At 37.4% G+C, this 21,544-nt stretch overlaps 2 protein-coding genes across 2 annotated transcripts; both read right to left on the bottom strand.

Annotated features, from left to right (window-relative positions):
* Positions 1 to 3,314: 3,314 nt before the first annotated feature.
* On the bottom strand, positions 3,315 to 5,611 carry LOC116201881 (thaumatin-like protein 1). The gene is made up of 4 exons (XM_031533324.1): positions 5,049 to 5,611; positions 4,581 to 4,952; positions 4,146 to 4,434; positions 3,315 to 3,829 (listed from the first exon to the last, which is right to left on the bottom strand). The coding sequence occupies exons 1-4, from the start codon at positions 5,143 to 5,145 to the stop codon at positions 3,580 to 3,582; spliced, it is 1,008 nt and encodes a 335-aa protein (XP_031389184.1). The 5' UTR covers positions 5,146 to 5,611; the 3' UTR covers positions 3,315 to 3,579.
* Positions 5,612 to 15,696: 10,085 nt separating this feature from the next.
* On the bottom strand, positions 15,697 to 17,909 carry LOC116201843 (thaumatin-like protein 1b). Its single transcript, XM_031533271.1, has 4 exons — positions 17,694 to 17,909; positions 17,157 to 17,549; positions 16,619 to 16,922; positions 15,697 to 16,322 (listed from the first exon to the last, which is right to left on the bottom strand). The coding sequence occupies exons 1-4, from the start codon at positions 17,752 to 17,754 to the stop codon at positions 16,196 to 16,198; spliced, it is 885 nt and encodes a 294-aa protein (XP_031389131.1). The 5' UTR covers positions 17,755 to 17,909; the 3' UTR covers positions 15,697 to 16,195.
* Positions 17,910 to 21,544: the final 3,635 nt, after the last annotated feature.

Genomic DNA, 21,544 nt, shown 5'->3' on the forward strand with positions numbered 1-21,544 from the left:
ATATGATATCTTTTAATGCAGAATCCAATTGCCTGCCTTTGATTGTGGGTGCTGAGCAACATGTCTTAGGTTTTCACATGTTTATGTTTGCCAATTGAATCAAATAACAGTAGGCAGTTGGAAGGTAACTGTCCTTAGGTTTCCCTTTTGAAGCAGCAAAGGATAGTGCACCGAGACATTTAGCAGGGCACAGATTCTCTTCTTCTGTTATCCTACTGAACAAAAGCATCCAATTTGCATGGCGAATGAGATGAAAGATATGTTATATTGATTACCGGCCAGGACGCCTTTAATATATCGTACGTATGACTAAGTATCCATTTTCAATTCACCAATTGTGGGCAGCAGTGATTCCGCCGATACACATATGACGCGAAATATGGGGCACTCAGCAACGTATAATAATTTCCGATTTTCGATGGGTGAAAATAGAGACCTCTCTCCCGAAAAGGACGGTTTGGAACAATTTCAAGAGCGGGTTTGATGCCTTTGTGGACCAAAAATGGTCTAGGTGGGGGGAGGGTGTGTGATTGCTGCTTGCTTTTCTGCAGCGACCATCAGCTGCGTATGAATCTGGTCTTCACATCCCATTTTTCAATTTTTTTTTTTTAAGCCCTTCATAAGATTGAAACATTAACCGGTCAAAGATCATATATGTGAATGTGATGGGAATTGGATTCACCTAGCACTAAACGAATGCTATTTAATTAACAAGATTGCTGACTTGATTGGGATCTCTATGCGGACCGAAAGGACGTTTTGGTTAGGCTCCTTTTTAGATTATTAATTATGTCAATCGTCACTGATCGATCCACTTGAAGATGAATTCGGTCTTCCCAACTTGCACCAACCTCTCTCTATGAGCTTCATTAAACAAGGATGTCTTCTTTTCCAACCTTCAATTTGAAGGCAATCTGGGTGGTAAAAAGGAAAACAAAAAAGTCGAGAATTCTATTGGGTTACATGTTGGATGAGGAGTAGCTTGTCACTTCCATTGAAAGCAAAATCAAATGATATAAGTATTAGGTGATAAAATATAGCAGCATTTGATTGGCTGCCATTGGAAAAAAAAAAAAAAAAAAAAATCATAGAAGATATATATTAAAACTAACAAGGAAAATGGGCAAAAAAAAGGTAAGATTGGGGATGACAGATTAATTACTAATCTCTATAGAAGGGCAGTCCGATGGATTTACATATGGATTACGAGAACTCCATACCGACGGATCATTGGATTCGAGTATTGTACGGTTTAGACTCGAACTCAATAACTTTCAATTTAAATCAGATTCGATGACTTTCAATTTAAATCCGATTCATTACACTGCATGAAACGGTTTCATAAAAAAGCTATTGTACTTTCTAGTCCAAAAAACTATTAAGGCAAATGAAGCACAGAAATTATAGGGAATAATATGTCAAATCTATCACGGTTTCACAGAAATTTGTCGCCCAAAAACGAAAGGAAAAAAAAAATAGACATTTGGTTGGTGAGGGTGATTTTGATCGTAAGAGTTAAAGTTCAGGTGGTGAATTGAAAAAATGGCCAAAAAGTATATGCATCATTTTGCAATTTATCCTATCAATCATATTCAAAGCCTCTCCGTCTCTCGTGTCAAACCACCATTAGTACTTCTGATTAATAATTAGGGCCACTGAGCAAGAAACTATTGTAAATATCTTGTCTTATGATTTCTTGTGAAAGGGATAATTTAGGATTTTTATTTTTCTTTTCTATGATTATTATTTTTTTTGTCATGGGATCTTTTTGGATGAGCAATTTTGGTACATATATTTGTGTGAATTTGGCTATATGCTTTATTTCCTATCAAACAACAATGGCATTTGAACATTTTCGTGAATGGCATGACCCCATAATCAACCGGCTAAATGATAACGAAGTTTGGATTCCCTACCTTATGTCTATATCTTCCCTCCCATCCATTTATCAAACTCGATACAACTCTGATGTTAACATATCAAAAATGGACCACATATGTGATCAAGGAGGTTACGCCGCTTAAGCGTTTCTCCTCTCCCATATGAAGTTACTTTCGAAACAAGTCCGAGTGACAAAGGACATATGATACACTCTCGATTCTTGTATAGTTCTTGAGAGTTACAATGATCAATTCCCGTAAAAAAATCTCATTGTTAATTGCAGCATCTGCTTGCAACGGGGATTGCTTGATTACTGGTCCGTTCATGATATAATCAATCATGTTATCCATTATGTTATAATTCATGATTACTTCAAAGATATTCATGTAAAACCGATGTCAAGTAAGATGTTGCCTTGTTTGGATTATGAAAACTTTAATTTTAATTTTAACACAACACACTACACAATAAAAATACACGTTTACTGAGTCAAATTTATACTCTCGTCTCATTTGTCCTTTTTCACAATCAAAATCAAAATTACTTTAAATCTGAAACCAAACTCACTATTAAAGAAGATATATATAAGGTGTAATCAAATATCTTTCCCAACTTTTAAAAAAATCTCCCCTCACAGTAACCAATGTTTTTGTCTTTTCCGAGTTTGAATCAAGGTGCTAACTTTGAGGTCCGAATTGAATAGAAGGTAGAAAATATATTCCTTTATTCAAATTTATTTGTTCATATAATGGCCCACAATTGTTGAAATATTCGTTTGTGGGCACAGATAATCTCGTGTCCTCTAATTATATTTGCCCATATGTTAAGAGAAGAAATTGGTTTTCTACCAAATAATGCAGTGCTTGAAGTAAAAGCCAAGGTCTAACTATTTCGATTATAAGGATGGCTGTAGATTAAAGGGATAGAAGATATGAAAATAAATTAATAAGAGAAATCTAAAAAAATAATGTGGATTGAATTCAAAAACTTATTGAATTTATATTTTCAACGAAAATTTATTCTCGTTTGATCGTCAGCTTGTTATGAGACCTTCTAGAGAGTATGGGCTATTGCATTGCAAATAAAATCCAACCTCGGTTTGTTGTTGAATCATATTCCGTGATCCCGTGGATATCTATCTATAAATATATTAATAATTAATAATTTTTTATGGAATAATTAATTAAAATTGACAGGCAGATCTCTCTAGACTTGGGATTCCCCCAAAGTGGCATAGAAGACAACCCCAAAAAAAGAAAAAGGGACACTTTTCTTTTTCACTTTATTTATTGCATAGATCAAATTGAAAGAGGCCTATAAATTAAAATTACACGTTTTTTTTTTGTGCAAATCCAGGAGGAAAGGAGAAAAAAAAAAAAGAAAGAGAAGTTTCCTTTTGCCTACTATGATTCTCTTTGCTTTAACTATACATCTAGCAAACCAATAATTTAAGGCATAGACAGACAAGGCAATGCTGTCAAGAGGGGCCAAGAAAACAACTTTCAGTGCTTTCGAGGAACATTACATTCTTGTATTCATCATTCATTAATTATGCAGAATTTGGGCAACTGAGACATGTTTCTTTCCTACAATCTGTGGTTGGATTTTGCCATATTAGACAATGAATTAGTGCCCTCCTAACATATTTCTTAGATCATTTCCTCTGTTTGCTCTCTGCCTCGGAAATGCCAGGAAGGATCACCTAAGAATTTCTCGGGAGACCAAGAGGAGGAATAAGGAGACCGTTAGTTGAGTGGCCAGCGGAGGCCGAGGGAGTCTGGTGGAGTCACCTGTGGCCAGACTGGCAAGCCACGAAGTGGCATATGCGGAATCTTGGATCGGGGTAGAGTCTGTCCCGGATTCCGATTCCGTCCTTGGCGAGTCGTCGTCATTTGCCGTCCCAGTTAATTTCGGAGGAGGAGGAGGGGAATCCGTCGAAGATTTCAAGCTGCACAAAGCATAAAATTGCACCGCCACTGTCAATTCAAGTAGCTTTTCTAACGGAAAGAAAAGGACTTGATTGCTTTTTTAGCTGAATGATGTATCAACTCACTTGCATCACTGCCCTTCATGGTCTATCGAAACTAGGATTGTAAATCGATAAATGTCATAAAGACACTGTGTATTCACTGCCTACACCTAAATCCGAAGCATCGGTATAATTAACATAACGATCCCGATCCACAAATTTCTTGCAATGGAATGTCTAGCAGCTTAGAATTTGCCTACGATTAGCAAAAACAGTAGGCTAGTCTTTAATATACCTCGTTGAGCTGGGGCAGAACGTGATGGTATAGTCGGCCCCGCTACACGTGAAGGTGCTCGTGGCATCGTCATAGGCGAAGCTGTAAGACTTGGGGCAAGCAGCCTTGAAGATCTGGGAGTAGGGGGAGGGCCTGCAAGAGGATGGATTGTTGTAGGCACCGCTGCAGCAGTACTCGGGACTCCCGAAAGCCTCGCAAGCGCTCTTACATGCAGTCCCATCCCCCGACCTCAGCTCCTCCGGACACTGCCGGTTCAAGTCCGTTACACATCCGGTAGTTGCACAACTTCCTAGCACATAGTACACATACGGTTAGGTGAGGCAGACGAAAATGAAGCTGCCATAATCGGAAAATCTACTCTATCGCAACGGCATTTATGGTCAAGTTATTGAATCATGATCAACATTTGAGGCATTATTCATATATATGTTTTACCTGAACCGCCCGTGCCTTCGACGATCATCGGCAAGTTATAGCCATCAACAAGGCTGACGTCGTAGAAGTCCTGAGAGCCGGAGCCGAGGGTGAACTCGGCGAGGGTGGCCGGAGGGGTGGCACCGGAACCATTGCACTCAACCTCACCAGAGCCGCAGTCCCCAGTGGAGCACGACCCCTGGCCCGAACCATCGAAATCACAGCCGCTTCGGCCCCAGAAGCGTCCCGACCACCCTGTCGGGGCCTGGAAGGACCGGGAGCCTCCCTTCTTGAGCTCGAACCCAGTGCTGCCCAGCTTCGGGCTGCCCGCACTGGACAGTATCCCCGGCCACACCGTGGAGTCGCACTTGTTCACGAACGTGAATGTGGCACCTGACAACCGCAAGAAATCACAAAATTAACCCAACCTACATTAATGGCTGTCAGTCCTTAACTTGGAAAAAGAAAAAAAAAAAGTCGTCTTTATACCTCTGCAAGTGGTGATGAGTAAAAGAGCGGAGCCAAGTCCCAATAGCAAAGTGAAGGAATGGACACCGCGGCAGAGGAAGAAGAACAGAGCACCCATGTGGATTTATTTATTCAAATTCCTGTGCCGTTTGGCTTCAGCAATCCTCAGCAGCAATAGCAAATCGAATCGAATGCTTCTTCAACTGGGTAAGTACCAACATGGAAGAACTTGCTGGGTTCGTGTCAAATGTCAATAGCTTGGATGAATCGAGGATATATGAATGAGAAGAAGATGAAGAATGATGAGGATCATTCCCACCGCCACACTTACAACAAAGCACGAACCCCTCAAAGTTTCCCCCCTTTATTTCCCCCCTCTTTCTCCTCTGTTCTTTTGGGTCTGTGTTATGCTCTGTACTATGTCCGCGGGGAAAGAGTGGAGGGGAGGAAGATGAGGAAGGGGGGGAGGGGGGTAATCTCTCTGTCTGTGGAGTGGTGGTGGAGAATCTCAGTGCTCTGCCATTGACACACTTTATTTATGTACAAAAAAAGATGAGCAATAGCAGACAAGAGAAGGAATTGTTGGCGATGAGATTGAAAAAGAAAAGCATCAAAAGGGGCAGCAAAAAAAGAAAAGCATAGGAAAAGAGATTATTGTGAAGATCATTAACCGACTTGCAGAGGAGGGAGAAAAAGAAGCGAGAAGAAAAGGATAAATAATATCTACTCTATGTTAAAACATTCAGTTTCACGATATTAATCACTTAGTTCCACAATATTAAAATACTTAGAGCAGACTGGAATTGAAATTAAGGTTAGAATTTATTTGTTTTTACATAAAATAATATATATATATATATATGCATTGTTGGGTTGGTCCTCATTGGGTTTCATCCTTGAACCCGAAACCCGAACCGAGAATCGAATATGTAATAAAAACGGCCCAAATTTACAAACAGGTTTCTCGGTTTTGGCTTTTTCGGTTCTGGCCGGTCGGGTTTCCAGGCCTCTTTTTTCTCGAGTTTTGCTTACACCCCTCCCTGCCAGTAAAAGTTGCTTGCTTGGTGCTTGAAAGCTAGAGGACTGCCTGTAATTAACATGAGATGAGGCTAATAGGTTAATAGTGTAATCCCATTAGCTCGAAAATACGGATACAATGCGAAAAAAAAAAGAAAGAGAAAATCGTAAGATAGTTCCATCAGCAAGTTGTCAATCCAATATATTATTTTAAGTTCTTGATGAACAATGTTGTACGTATATTCCTATTACCGGAATTAGGTCAGTTCAACATATTATTTTTCCTTTTTCGGTGAAAATCTAAATAAAAAAGGGTCTACCAATTTTAAATATTTCCATGTGTTGGTCACTCTAAAACCTCCAACTTAGCAGTAAAGTAGCCAGAAAATATTAGATGAGATTAATACATTAAGGTGGTATGAGAAAATTTTAAATGATCATATCCCAAATAATATAATGAGAAATAACCAATAAGATTTCTTTAATAAAAAATAATTATGACAATTTGATTAGTTTTTCCTCACGTCACTTAACGAGATAGAATCACTCAATAACTTCTTAAGGTGATATATATTAATTCCAATTAAATATTCAGAAAAATGTAAAAGAAATAAGTGTTGTGAGCTCTACAAAATAATTTGATAGGCACTAGATTGAGACTTGCATACCACAGTATATGTGTTAATCTCATCTAATATTTTTTCCTAAGTAGCAATATCATCCATCGAGGTATAGAAAGCGCTATTTCAGGAGGGTATTTTTTGACCTAGTGATTAAAATTAATTCCATTCAAGTATTAGTTTACCGTGATCATGAAATACTTTTTTTTCAGTGGATTTCGAAATGCTCTGCTGCATTTAAAAGTGAAAAATTATGGCTTTTGATTATGAAACGACACCGTATTTTGGCACTTTTTTGCTTTTCTAAGATTTATTGTCCACAATATATAAAATGTGCAGAAAAGTAAAACATTGGGCATTTACTTTTGACCCATCTTGACTTGACCCTATAAGTTGACGAGGGCCTACGTAGCACCTTAGCTCAGGGGCAATTTAGGAACAAAGGCAAATTTACACAAAATTGTCATTTTCCTTCACGTCCTCGAGGGAGAATTTTATGATACATACATTAAAATGCATGTTAGTACATACATGTATTTACATGAAAATTTTCAAGTAATTTACTCATAAATTACAACGCAAGTAAATTATGCAAAAAAAAACAGATTACTTAAGATCGAGTAATTTACTTGCTTGTACCATACATATATTTTCAACCCTATGTATTGTAGACCAACCCGTCCCCGAGGGATACTGATAATTAATGCACGGGTGCTGGACTAAAACATAAAAATTGTGAGACCACGCAAAAGAAGAATAATTAAGGAAGGACTATGAAAAATACAAGAATAATTAATGAAAAATGTAAAACAAAATGAGGGGTTACAAAAGTTCCACTGAAAAGGATGAAATTTGATATCTCATGTTTTCGAGTCGGTGACTTGTACTACTACAAAAAGTTCGTTTCTAATTATAATTCTTAATTAAATAGAAGAATATAGAAAATAGAAATAGAGAATAGCCAATTATAAATTTTGAATGGGGGCCTCATGGTCGTGGATATGAATATGACAAGCTAGAGGCTGATTACGAGGCGGCACGTGTCTGGTAATTAGAGGTGTAGGATCCTCATGCAGAAACAGCAATTTGTGAAAGATGCAGAACAGGCCCCTAGACTTTATCTGTTAAACATCACGACCCTTATTGTGACTCTGGTCGAGTATCGCGAAGCCTTTGTCGAGCACATATGAGGTGATCGTAACTCATGTGATGCTTATTTTCTACTAATGATCTAGCAAATCCAATTATATGCTGGCTTATCATTTTGATTTGACATATAAATTAAATAATAATGACAGAAATGGTTAGGCGATGTGGCTTCAAACTAAGATCAGGAATCATTGCATAAAGAGGATCTTCTGCTAACTAACAATCATACGACACTTCTCCCACTTGAATATGAAGCTTAAACGAGAAGTTTCGTGTGGAAATATATATATATATATATATAATTTAAATGGTTATTCTCGATTTATCGCATGCTATATATTTTTGTCCCTTTTTTCGTTGATACAGGAAATGACTTTACTTGAGAATCTAGTTGCGATACGATATACGATCAACGAATTACAATCTAGAAGTAATGGGGGAATGATATATCGCTTACAAACTTAAGTGCATAATGTGAGATAATAACAATGAAAAATAACTATATGATACTAACTTATGGAGAAAGGTAGCTATATAAGCTTGTTTCATCTACATATACACACATTGCTTCAGGCAAACTTCCTAGGTAAGTTCTAGGACGTCGCACTCGGTGCCATAAGATTCTCTTTCTAGAACTTTTGAGAGGAAATAAGGGAAAAGGACGATGACTACTTAAAATTATTATAAGAGTACACGCTGGAAGTGGCTCCAAATAATTTTCCAAGATTTCCTGTAGAATTGGAATAGAATTCCAAAAAGTATTCAATAAACCGATGACTATTGACTATTGTGTTGACGAGGATAGCAATGTTGATTGATTTAGGTGGTTTAGTTCCCGTTCCTTTTATGTAAGATTTCGGTTCGAGTCTCGTGAAAACAGAGAAATTCTACTACATGGGAGAGGTTTAATGAACCTTTAGTGGGTTGATTTATCACGCAAACTTGGATTAGTCAGGGGTTCACAGGAGTTCTGAATACCAAGCAGTGGGTGCAGACTGAGAAAATATTGATGACTGCCAACTCCTAATTTTCCTTTTGTTGGTTCACTAAGGTCTTTTTTCAATTAAAAATTATAGGCATGTAATTTTCTAATCAATTAACAACACAGGTCTGTAAATTTCTTTATTAATTATACAAAAAAGAAAAACTGGCCGTGAAACATACAAGTTAGCCAAACTTTCTCAGTAAAGCCCACCAGTGGACGAATTTTTAATCCTGACATTTGTTCTATTTATTTATATATAGGCCATAATTATTCTGATAAGTCTGTGGATGATAAGGGCCTCCATTTATATTATATATATATATATATATTGTTATCCAACGGGGTGATTTGTAAATTAAATAAAATCTGTCTATATCCATGTGTGTGTAGATTATATACATAATCATTCGTGGTAGGAAAGATCAATGTGATATCTTAATATTATAAGAATCACATTTGATTTATGAACTTAAAACAATAAGATAGTAATATAATAATTAATAAAAGGACACATAGTCCCAACATAAAAATTAAATCTAAAACCTTTTAGTTAACGAGCGAACGTTTCATTGTGCTATATCATCTTTCTCATAAGAATCGCATTTTGTTTTATTTATAAACTTAGTAAATGACGGTGCACTAACTTAGTAAATGATGGTGCACTAATTAACTTCGGGCGGGCGATAACGTGTCCCAAGACACCAAATGAACATTAAAGATATGAAAAATGTGATTGTGTGATTATGGTTTTGTCATGATGCCCTTCTCATTTTATATTTGGGTAGTGGAAATGCAATCATTGCGTCTCACTCTTGAAGCTACAAAAAGGATAAGTTTCCACACATATGTATTATAATTTCTATCATGTATCCTCCCACTAGATGTACATAAAAGTTTTAATTAGACGTGTAATTGTTGACATGATACCATTCCTCATCTCGGCTAAAGCCCGATTATGAGGGCATTTTCAACGTGATCAACTCAAATATATTATGCATTACCATCCCATTATATAGAGCTAACCACATTGTACTGAAACGAAAGAGACAGACAATCGATACACTTCAAGTGATTTTTCGATCAATACACATGCGTCATCAATAGTATCCGAGATCGAAAGTATGTATTGTTCTTCCTTTGGGAGAATTGATACTTGTGTCAACATCCAGTGGCCGTCGATGATGGCACCATTCATCCGTGTAAAGACTAAAGTGCCTCTTGGGATAATATTTTCTTTTTTCCTTTTTCATCATTTTCATCAAGAGAATCATCTAATCGGCTTCCTCTCCTCTTTTCTCATTCCTTTTTCCTCCCTTGCCATAATTTTTCTTCATAAAGAATTACGTCACCCACTATCAATTGTGATATATAGTAATTGAAAACAATTTTATTTGGTTAATTTGTCAAAAAGGTGTAGAGAGAATCCTTCTTCTTTACGCCTTTTGAAAATTTTGTTTTCTGAAGAAAAAAAAATCGAACTATGGAGCATTCTAGTAATCTTTAGTTAATTGAATAAGAATGTGTTTAAATGCATTTATGTGTCAGGCCCTTGCCCTAGATCATTGGGCTAGATATATGGAAGGACCGACAGAGTTAAGCGATGCCGAGCAAGAAGTTATTGAGTGATGAAACTTTTATATACATTTTCCGACACGTCACACCCTAGCAAGTTCCAGGAGAAGTGATTCCTTTTGACGCTCAAGCAAGAGCCTTATTTGTGTCGTTAACTTGCCTTTCAAGGTAAAAGCATATGAGGTTATTGATTGGATCATATCATCATCAATGTGGAAAAGGAGAAGGTCTTGTGTGCGATGGTAGTATCACGTAATATTATGTCGCAAGACATATAAAAAATATTATTTTTGCTAATAATGAATTATTTTTGTCAATAATATATTTTTTTATATTTCTGTTTACATACTAAAAACTAAAATAACAAACCTTTATTAACTTGTGGTATTGTCACATGGTACCACCGTTACATATAAGATTTTGTCGTGGAGATGGGTAGTGGTGACACTAGCATTGGCATTTTTTGAGCTGACAACCATGAAAAATTTTGTGGGTCTAAAAGCGCAGGAAAAAAACTTGACAGTACATATAGAAAAGGGCGGAGGAAAGAAAATACTTTTATGGCTTATGGTGGCAAATTTTCAGGGATATATATATATATACATATATCTATATATATAATGTCAAAGGCGACAAAGGTATGCTGGGGAAGAGATTGGAAGAGCCAAAGTTGAAGAGCCAAAGTTTATGTATCGAGTGGCCTTTAGCTATATCCCTTATCAAGATATGGTTCTCTCTGAATTTAAAGTGGCTTTTCTTCTGCTCTTTTGTATTTATTGTTTCATCACATCTTTTGTTAATTAGTGTTTAGACAATTCATGTGTGCTTTAAGAGGATTATTCCCCAAGAATTGTATTGCATATTATTCCCGAAAAAATTATTAATATTCTATCATGAGCTACTGGTTATGTTGATAATCTAACAATCTTTCTGATAAATTTTTTTAAAAAAACACATATATGTTGTAAATAACATTAATTCACCCAATCAACGTGCATAATAACTCTTAAGAGTTTTACTCGGCGTAAGATTGTCCAATGTATCTTCAAGGAGTGGAAGATATCGTGTTCCAATCTTGTATGCTAAGAAAATGAGTATACATCTATGACATTGCAATGCATGCATGCAACTCCAAGAAAGAACGAACTCGAGTGATGCATAATCTATTGCGTTTGGTTTTCAAGTTAGATTATGATCCAATTCAACTTGATTTCGTGTAATGATTGCAAGTGTTGATAAATATATTGATGTATAAGAATATATATATATATATATATATGTATAAATAGATGTGAAAGCATATAAAGAATTTATTACTAAAAAATTAATTATAAAAATGGTTATGAAAAAATATGAGTGAGAAATTATTATTAAATGGAAGAAAAAGACAAAATCGTAATGATTATATTATTGAACTTGGAAAAAAATAGAATAGAATTGAGTTGAGTAGAGTTGGATTATTATTTAAAAATCAAATGATGCCCCTGATCCAACGCAACTTGATTTTGTATAATGAATGTAAGTGTTGACAAATATATTGATGTGTGAGAATGTGTATATGAATGTATGTATAAATGTGAAAGTAGATAGAAAATTTATTATTAAAAAATTGATTTTAAAAATGGCTAGGAAAAATATGAATGAAAAAATATTATTAAATGAAAGTTTAAAAATAATTAGGAATAAGTATGAATGAAAAAGTATTATCAAATGTAAAAAAATAAAATGATAATTATTATATTATTAAATTTGGAAAAAAATAGAGTGGAATTGGATTATGATAAATAAAAAAAAAAAAGAAACAGACAGCTATTGGAGATCTGTGGGCTTCTCGTTGACATTCTAGGGCTCAATGTTGATCTTTAAAAGCCTGCCATGAAAGACCAGGAGATGCCACTTAGTTTATTTATTTATTTATTTTTGCTCGAAATTTTAATTTAGAATAATTTTGCTGTTATTGCAACCATGCATTGATCTACATTTACTTGCCTTGCATGAGCTATTACTGCAGGACTTTGGCCAAATATAACAGGCCAAATCATCTGAATGCCGTAAAAATATATACATTAATGTTGTATTGTCAGATCCCCCGAAAACGGTAAAAACATAATCCCGACTTCAGTTCTCGACTGTGATCATATATCATACAACATTATAGTTGAAGTGAACAATTTATGTGTGTCCTGAACACTGCAACTTGTAATTAGTCAAATGCATATTCAATCTCTACCAACTGAAAAGGAGAAAGAGAAAAAAGATTGAAATCAGATAAACTTATACGTAATGAGAACGTGAAGATATTAGATCTTATCGCTGACTTGTAATTCCACCAAAAGCAGGATTGACATACTCTCAAATTAGACATTATTCTACATATATCGTGGATCTCATTTGTGTGTGAGCCAAAAAAGGAAAAGAAAAAGACGTTTCTCTGTTTTCTTCGGCCAAAAAAAAGAGAGAAAAGAAACAAAGAAAGATTCACGTTTTACATTTTTTATTTTTTTAATTGAGTCTACGTTTGATTTCCGCTAGAAATTTTGGTTCGATCTTAATTAGTCGCAAGATACTCCCAAAAGATTTCATACTTCTATGTTACAAGATCGCCTACCTAAATTGTAGTTCGACAACTGTATTACAACTCATAATCATACGCATTTTACTCTACATTCAAATCTTTTTTTCGATGTGTACCCTGCTATCCAGAGCCCAATGGGATCTGCCTAATCCAGTCGGGAGATCGAGCATTAAAGGTTATTCTCGCTCCCAACAAGTGCGCACTCTACATTCAAATCTTCACATCTTGTATTCATTGTCAGGAATGAAAACAAGGAAACTTGATATTTTGTATTTTTGCTGATCCCAATCTGTGGGAAAGGCTCTTCAAGCATGCCCACCAATGCTTCTCTCTTTTCTTGTTTTCTTTCTTATGCAAGGGTGCACATTCACTTACTAATTAAATCTCGATCACGTATTTTACTCTTATTGTCAACTACAAAACTACACGAATACGATGGTAAGTCATCGACTTTTCCTCTAGCATAGTCAAAGCCGATCAGAATGTAGCCTCTCAAGATATAGCTATGTCAATGCAAATGCACATATAGGTTACGTGACACTTTTGCTTGCAATGATCATGACCCTTATTTTCATAGTCCATGCATGTGGTTCCTCACTAATCTTTTCTCAAACATGCATGTTGCATTTTCTTTTTTTAGTATGAATAGATTTTGTAACCCTAACACATGTTCGAAAAGCAACTTCCACATTGGATTACCATAAACCTTTGTCATTGCCAAAGAAAATTTTTGCTTCTGATCAGTACCAAATGTTAGACCTTCACATGTGTTTTCTGCTTTTCTATTGGTCTCGTATTCACATTTTTCAATTATATAAATACATATATGTATATATAATATATCCAATTTTCCCGGTGGGCTCGAGTGAAGGAAAATGCTGCTGCATTAATTGGTATAATGAGGAAACGGTATCACATTTACGTCAGAAAGCGGGAGTAAGACTTGGAAAGCCGACAAAGCAAAACCAAAAATGGCAGAAATCGGAGTCATTTTGCTTTTACGATGCTGGCAATATTTAGCATGACAAATATAGATAAATAAATATATAAATAAACAGATAAACTCTTTCCATAGGTATCATGAGATAATTGAGGAAGAAAAAAGAGAAAAGTAATAAAATTATGTTCATTATGATATCCAAAAGTTCAACGAGCTTTGACTATTCAATTCGAGTTGAATCGATTTATTAAGAGGTAAAACTCTCTCAATTAAGAATTTTTTAAATCATAAAATTTGAATTCAAAACTTTAATTAAGAGTATAAATGTCACACTATTAGAACCAATGCATGTAAGTAAAAGAAACAAAGTTCACTCCACTGTACTGCTTTTGTTTCCATTTTGATCTTGCTTTTATTGGGCGTATTTAATGCTTTATAAATTTTTAATAAAAAATTATTTCCATATACTTTGTATAAATTAATGAAAAAATTATGCTTTCAAACTATTGGCCCCTTTGTTTCATCTTGGTAAGATAAGATAGAGAGAAACCTTTTTATCTGCTCGTTTGTTTTACCCCCAAGTCTTTTGTTAAATTCTATCAGTTTGTTTCATACTATTGGCTGACCATTACCTTTAATCTTCGGTGCATTCTTATCCCCAGCAGCCATTCATTTCCATTAAAAAGCCAGCCAAATAAACGCTGCGCATACAACGTTTCTCCTTTAAAACACCGATATCGCATTTCATCGGCGTGGGTAAATTGCAAGCAATCGTCCGACATATATTTTTCTCATCTTAATTGGAACGTATCAGCTAAGGTGATGTGCATTAGGGGTGTGCACGGGTACCGAGTATACCCGGAACCGGTTAGAATCTATCCGTTAGAGTAGAGTCCGGGTAACTCATATTAAAAATGGAATAGATTCCGAGTATTAAAATTAGGAACCGGTGAAAATCGGTTCCGGTTTCGGTTCTTGCCTACAAGGTATTCGGAACCGATTATTTATTTTTTTTAAAAAAGAAAAGAGTAAAGTTACTGTCTCCTCTAATAAATCAGAACAGAAACACTTTGTTACGTACGATCGTATTATGAATGTTTAATTTTATCGATGGATTGAACAGAGATACTTTGGCGTGATTACTGATTATGTATGTGACATTTTCGGTTTTATTAAGCGAGAGAAAAAAATTTACAGGTTCCAATAGGGTATCCGGAACCTGTGGTATAATATAGGTTCCTGGTAGGTTTCGATTTCAGGATTCAACAGGATAGGGTCCAGTTTCAAAATTTTAAAACATGTCCCTTACAGGGTAAGGTCCGACTATCATAAAAAATACAAGGTATTCGAAACTGTTAATGTGCATCCTTGATGTGATGTTGAGAGTGTTGCCATCTACAGGGACACGGCAATCAATTATATGTGATGAACAGATCGAAATCATCAATGCTAATATGAACTTGGATCCTGCAATGTCGGCCTTGCAGTTGACAGCGATGATTCTATAATTTACTATCGTACGTATCTCGATATATAAAACATTTATGATAACTTACAATATTAAGAGTGACTCCGACCGATAGGATAAGAAGATCCACATGAACTGTTATATACACTTGGAATATTGTTGTGGGAGGAGAGACGTCTGCGATTCTTTACCAAGTGCTGGTAAGTGGAGAGTGATGCAAGAATTGCATAAATTAATTGATCATTACTCAATTTATTAGTTAATAAATAAATAAATAAATTAATAAATATTGTATCATAAGTCAATAACATCTGCGGATAATAAAAGGACAAACTTCCAACCGTGACATCAACCGCGTAGCGAACAAATTCCCACTATGTAGAACAGCTCAGACATCGTTGTACCCATACGGCTGCTTCCATTAATGATGAATGGGATTACATCTTAGTGCAAAGAAATAACCTGAAAATTTCTTAAGCCGGTCGGAAATTATATACACAAGGGCTAAAACTACGAAAATGAACGGCGAACGGTCCACGAACTGTGCTCGTTGCAATCCTCCTCAGAGACTGTTCCATCGAAACCATCCAGGAACATCCGTATCAATCCCGAGAGACTCTTTCGAACCTCCGAGAGCCAACCAAGCAAGGGGGCCAATTGTTCTGAAAGTGATGACGAATATCCAGCAAATTGCACCAATAGGTCCGATGGACCGTCCTTGACAAATTAACCTTCGAAAGCTGCCCGTTTGGTCCCACCCCAAGTTGAGTTAGACAAAACCTAAAATGGGACCCACCGAGAATGTGGGGGCCCCAATTGACTCTTAAGAAGCGGCGGCATGCCTACAGCAAGTGCCGCAAAATTGCGGCCAAGGCGATGACGGCAGCAACGGATAGAGTCAGTGAAGCGGCGCCTTTGGCCGTAGAACCGCTCGAAACGTCGGTTGCCACCGGGTCCGCCGTCTTAACACTGCCGTACACAACAATAAGCCCCATATTAAACTCGACATTATAAAATTTCCATTTCCTACCAAAATTTTTTTCCATTGTAATAGAAAAAAAAAATCTCAATTTATTATTTTAAAGAACATTATAATATTTAGGTAATTCAGGTGGACGGCCGAGTTACAATTTCTTAGGTTGTACAGCGTTGTCGAGGTTGGAATTGGACGGTGACCCTTTTGTAAGATTCGAAAAAATATGTTGCAATTGTTTTATTATTATTATTATTATTATTATGAATCCTATTGTGCCAAAAAAATTTACCTCGTAGAAGGAGAGGGACAGAAGGTGATCAAGTAGTCCGCGCCCGCGCAAGTGAACGTGCTGGTTCCGTCATCATAGGCATAGCTGTAAGCCTTCGGGCACGCGGCCTTGAAGAACTCGGAATACATGGTTGGCTTGCATGTGTCAGGGGTGGCATAGGCCCCGCTGCAGCAGTACTGTGGGTCGCCGAATGCCTCGCAAGCGCTCTTGCAGGCAACACCCCCGGTCCCATCGTTCACCTTCAGCTCGGTCGGGCAGGCTGTGTTCAGGTTTCCGGCACATCCCGTGGCCGTACAGTTCCCAGCTGGAAAGTACAAAAACATACGAGTCAATTGAGAGTCCAACAATGGTCACTGTATCTCCGGCATCTTTTGATCCGTTGTTTGGGCAAACAAATGGCGGGTTAAATCACAGCCATTGGTTTGGCTAGGATTCAACCTTAGACCGTCACTTAACCCAAAAAAATTGCTACTTGTTGCTCGAACAACAGCTGATCTCAATGCGTACTAATAATTATGCAATGTAACAGTAACATTACCGCCCGAGCCGCCCTGGGGCACGATCATCATGGGAAGGTTGTAGCCATCAACGAGGCTAACGTCAAAGAAGTCGAGCCCTCCAGCACCATTCAGCGTGAACTCTGCCAAGGTGGCGGGCGGGGCGGCTCCACTGCCAGTGCACTCAAGGCCGGTAGCAGAGCCGCAGTCGCCAGTGAGGCAAGAGAACTTCCCCGTGGTGGCATCTTGGGTGCAGAGGGTCCGGCCCCACAAGCGGCCGGACCAGGAGGCAGGGATGGCAATGGTAGTCGCCTCACCGGCCTGGAGGGCGAAGCCGGTGGTGGCCAGCTGTGGAGTCCCTGCCCCAGAGAGGAGTCCAGGCCAGACGGTGTAGGTGCACTTGTTGATAACCGTGAATGTGGTCGCGTTTACAACTGTACATGAGAAGGCAGAGCAGAGCAGAGCAGAGCATCAAGTTAGACATTCGACATCATCAAAAACAACACGACATTCCAACTCCAATCACTCAGCATGAATTAACCTCGATCCGACCGAGGATCTTAGCAAAGTATAATCACCTGTGCCCAGAAGAGCAACAATAAAACAAAGCAGAGAAACAACAGCTCCAACTCGGGCCATTTCGGTCTAAACCGATCACTCGATTGACGGGAGGTTTAACTGAATTTGAATCTGAAGCTACAGAAAATGTGAGAAATCGTCTCCCTAGAACAGAAGACGAATGTGAGCAGAAGCTCGGAGCAAATAATGCGAAGAACAGATGAAATGGTGGGAGGGGATAAGGGGGAGTGTACTATTTATAGAGGAGCCGTCACAGTCAGAGTCAGAGGCAGGGGAGTATGGCGGTCAAGTGGTGGGCAGTTGGAGCTGCAGGAGATTCAGAAAGTGTGGAGCCCACGGGCTGACCTACCGGGCCCACCATCATGGGCACATGCATGGTATTGGTACATACCGCCACAGGTGAAGTCGGTGCTCTCCATCTTATTGTATTGTTAATCGCAATTCGTGGTAACGTGACGAAAGACCCACTGAGGACACTCCAAGGTTATGATTGTAGGGTGTCCTTGCGGATACTAGGAAGCAACGATACTCACGTGAAAACGAGATTTATGTATGTTTACGCGGGACACGATCGATACTGCTGCAACTTGAATCGTTAGCGTAAGGGATTTGAAGGAAAATAATATAAATCGATTGCTGCGGTCGGTCACGAGGAATTACTTTCCTCCTGGAAGATAGAGAAGACAATTAAATTCTGTGGTGCTGATCAAAAAAACAAAATAAGTTCTTACGATGGTATGGTATATGCAGAAAACTTTCAACCTAAGGAATACCGACATATTACAAATATAATAAACATATATATATATATATATATGTATGTATGTAGAATTTCAAGGAAATTTTAAAATATTCTACGAAAATTGCAGGATCATGCAATTAGTACGGACAGTCGGAAGGGTGCATTGGGATTCTGCATGCAGAGTAGCTGTATGGGGTCAGAAGGGACGGCTCCAAGCCTCCAAGTTTACCCCCAGAAGAGGATTGGAAGCACTGGGACGATAAAAACAAAAGAACCCGTCAACTTCGTACTCAAGAAACCCCATACAATATTATTATCGTATTTGATTTTGATTTTGATTTTGACTTTTTTCCTTTGCTCGTCGGCACGGCACGGCACGGCGAGGAACTAAGGTAGCATGGATTTTATCAAACAAGATCATATAAACCATGAGATGTGCCTCATATATCATGACCTCGACATGATTGGATTTGATACCGCGAAACCGATTTAAAGTATGAGTAGCCTGCTGTATTGCCCTTCACTCGACCACCGGTGATTCAATTGAGAAAACAGAAGGCCAGTGTGGCGAAAATGGCGGGCACAGATAGATATATAATATGCAGGAGGAAAGAAATGCATGGCAGGAAAATCATCCATGTGTGCCATTTAAGAAGGGGAGTGGGGAGTGTGGCCCAAGAAACATACATGTTGATAGAGCCAGCCATGCCATGCCATGCCATGCCAAGCCAGAGACAAACTGACCCACTAATTCAAGATTTCTCCTAACGATCTCCCGTGTCTTATGGCTCCAGCCGCTCCACTAATTTGGCACTCCTTCCATTATCTATAAAAAGGCAATGTGGAAAACATTGTTCATGTCGATGTCTTTAGATGACAGAACCTGACTGAGGATATGTATGTATTCACTCGTTTTCACAAGCAGACAAGGAGAACAATAGTAAGAGAGCTAGCACACCATGTGCCCTTCTCATTTTATGGCACAAATCGACGCCTCTCTGAGCTCGCGCGGACCGAGCTGCAGTCGCGCCGAGGCATTTGATTGTTCTATTCCGGTTTGTATCGAACAAAATAATGAAAATGAATTCCATTTGTTGTGAGATGCAACAGGCACTTATGTTGTAGATTATATTTGGTAGTTTACATCCGGAAGGGTATCGGTTTAAGTCTATTTTTAGATTTTCTAATTATAGGATTATCTTCCTGGCTTTAACCCGTAAATCTAGCCTAGTTAATTGATGTGCTTGCTGCCGTTAAAATGACACCAAAATTGTTCCAGCAATGAACGAGTTGGTTCTGTGTTTATGCACAAAAGGTACGTAGTGTCTTAACGATTTGTAAATTAGGGATATTGGTCGGCCCATAAAAGGTTGTTCATCGTAGAGGACTAGAATGATTCCTTAAAAGATCCGGAGAAGCTCCCGTTATCTACTCTCGTGTCTTGGGCTTTTCGGCCTGTCAGTATCTTCTCTCATATCTCTCGGATTGGACTATGCTGATGATATTGAAATTACTGAGCCCATATACATACATCTCCCACAAGATTGCAGCAAAAGCCCAGCTCAGAAGCCCACGCTAAAGGGCTAGGAGGACTTTGTTTTCTCGATTAAGAGTGAATTCTGTTAGTTTAGTACAATTAAATAAAAGTTCTAATAATTAATGTATCGAATCTGGAATCTCTTGGTTATTAAGTGAAGTCGTGCGTCACTGCACTACATCGTCTTTGATTAGATTCTTCGTTTTCCTTTGTTTTTCTTTCTTATATTCTTATAGTGTAGTAGAATAAATATGAAAGCCTTGCTACAATTTATGTCCAACCAAACATAAGTTCCACGAAAAAAAATAAAAGATTTAGTACATTGACATTTTATTCTGTCTCAATATACCTAATAGGCCTGAGCTCAATCCCCTCTTATCGGTATGGTAATTCTACTGCTCCTGTCCCCCTTTGATTCTCTCCCTCATAGTCCTATGCATAACAGATAATTTGTTGGTATACTGATACAAGTTACCAACTCAAAAGCAATAGATTCTGGATTTCATTCTCGCCAGTAGGACTATTATGTCCCTTTATTTGCTTTCTCTCTTTTTGACACTAGATGTATGGGACTCCTTTAAATTACACTACATAAATTAAGCTATTGTTTAATTTTAAAGCTTTTCTATTCACTTAATTTAACTCGATAATACTCCATTTAAATTAAAGGAAACATCATTGGGCGCTCTAAGGAGAAAAAAAAAAAGGAACCATAGAAAAGGATTGAAACCTCTGTTGGTTTCTTCTTATTATTTGTTTTTTTTGGGCCAAATTTCTTCTTATTATTCACCAAAAAATTACAGAGGAGAGGGAATAAATAGTGTGCTAGAGTTCGTGGGAAAGAAAAATCACGAACGGTCTACAGCAGGCTCATGAAACATAAACCTGGAGTCCCACAAGAGAGTAAAGGAATAATTATGTATAGCCAATAACTAAGCCTAGCTAATTAATTAAGATAGTTCTAGAAATCTTATAAGATTGAAGGATAATATACTCGAGGTGGTAGAACTCGAAAATGAATATTCTGCTGCAGGATAATCGGTTCGGATTATATCTCTTCATTATTTTGATTTTTGGTTGTTCCATGTCCATCTGAAACCCGAAAACTTATTAAAAAATAATGGCGTATGAAACTTCCCCAGTTCCCACCAGAATCGGACTCATTGCTAAAGCATGTCAACTACTAATTAGTCAGTCAGAACAAAATTCCTATATGCTTATAGTTTGCCCCATAACAAATATTATCATCCTTTTTTCCTTTTCTCCTCCACACTCTCAATTAGGGCATACGAACAAATTAACGATATGATCACTCGAAGGAAGCTATTAATTTGGTTTATTAATTAATTTTTTTGGGCCTAGAGAAATACTATCACATGATGTTGAAAAATGCGATATGCCGGATTCAGGTTTTGGTTAACGCTAAGAATCAATGCATATACACGATATACATTTACACTACAAAAATTATATTTCTTAGTATTGAGTGGTATTTAATTTGTCGATTTATATTAGGGACCTTCTTATAGAACAACTTTTGAAGATAACACCTCCTTCAATTTTTACTAAAC

The sequence above is a fragment of the Punica granatum genome, chromosome 3, assembly GCF_007655135.1.
Source record: "Punica granatum isolate Tunisia-2019 chromosome 3, ASM765513v2, whole genome shotgun sequence".
Taxonomy (NCBI): Eukaryota; Viridiplantae; Streptophyta; class Magnoliopsida; order Myrtales; family Lythraceae; genus Punica; species Punica granatum.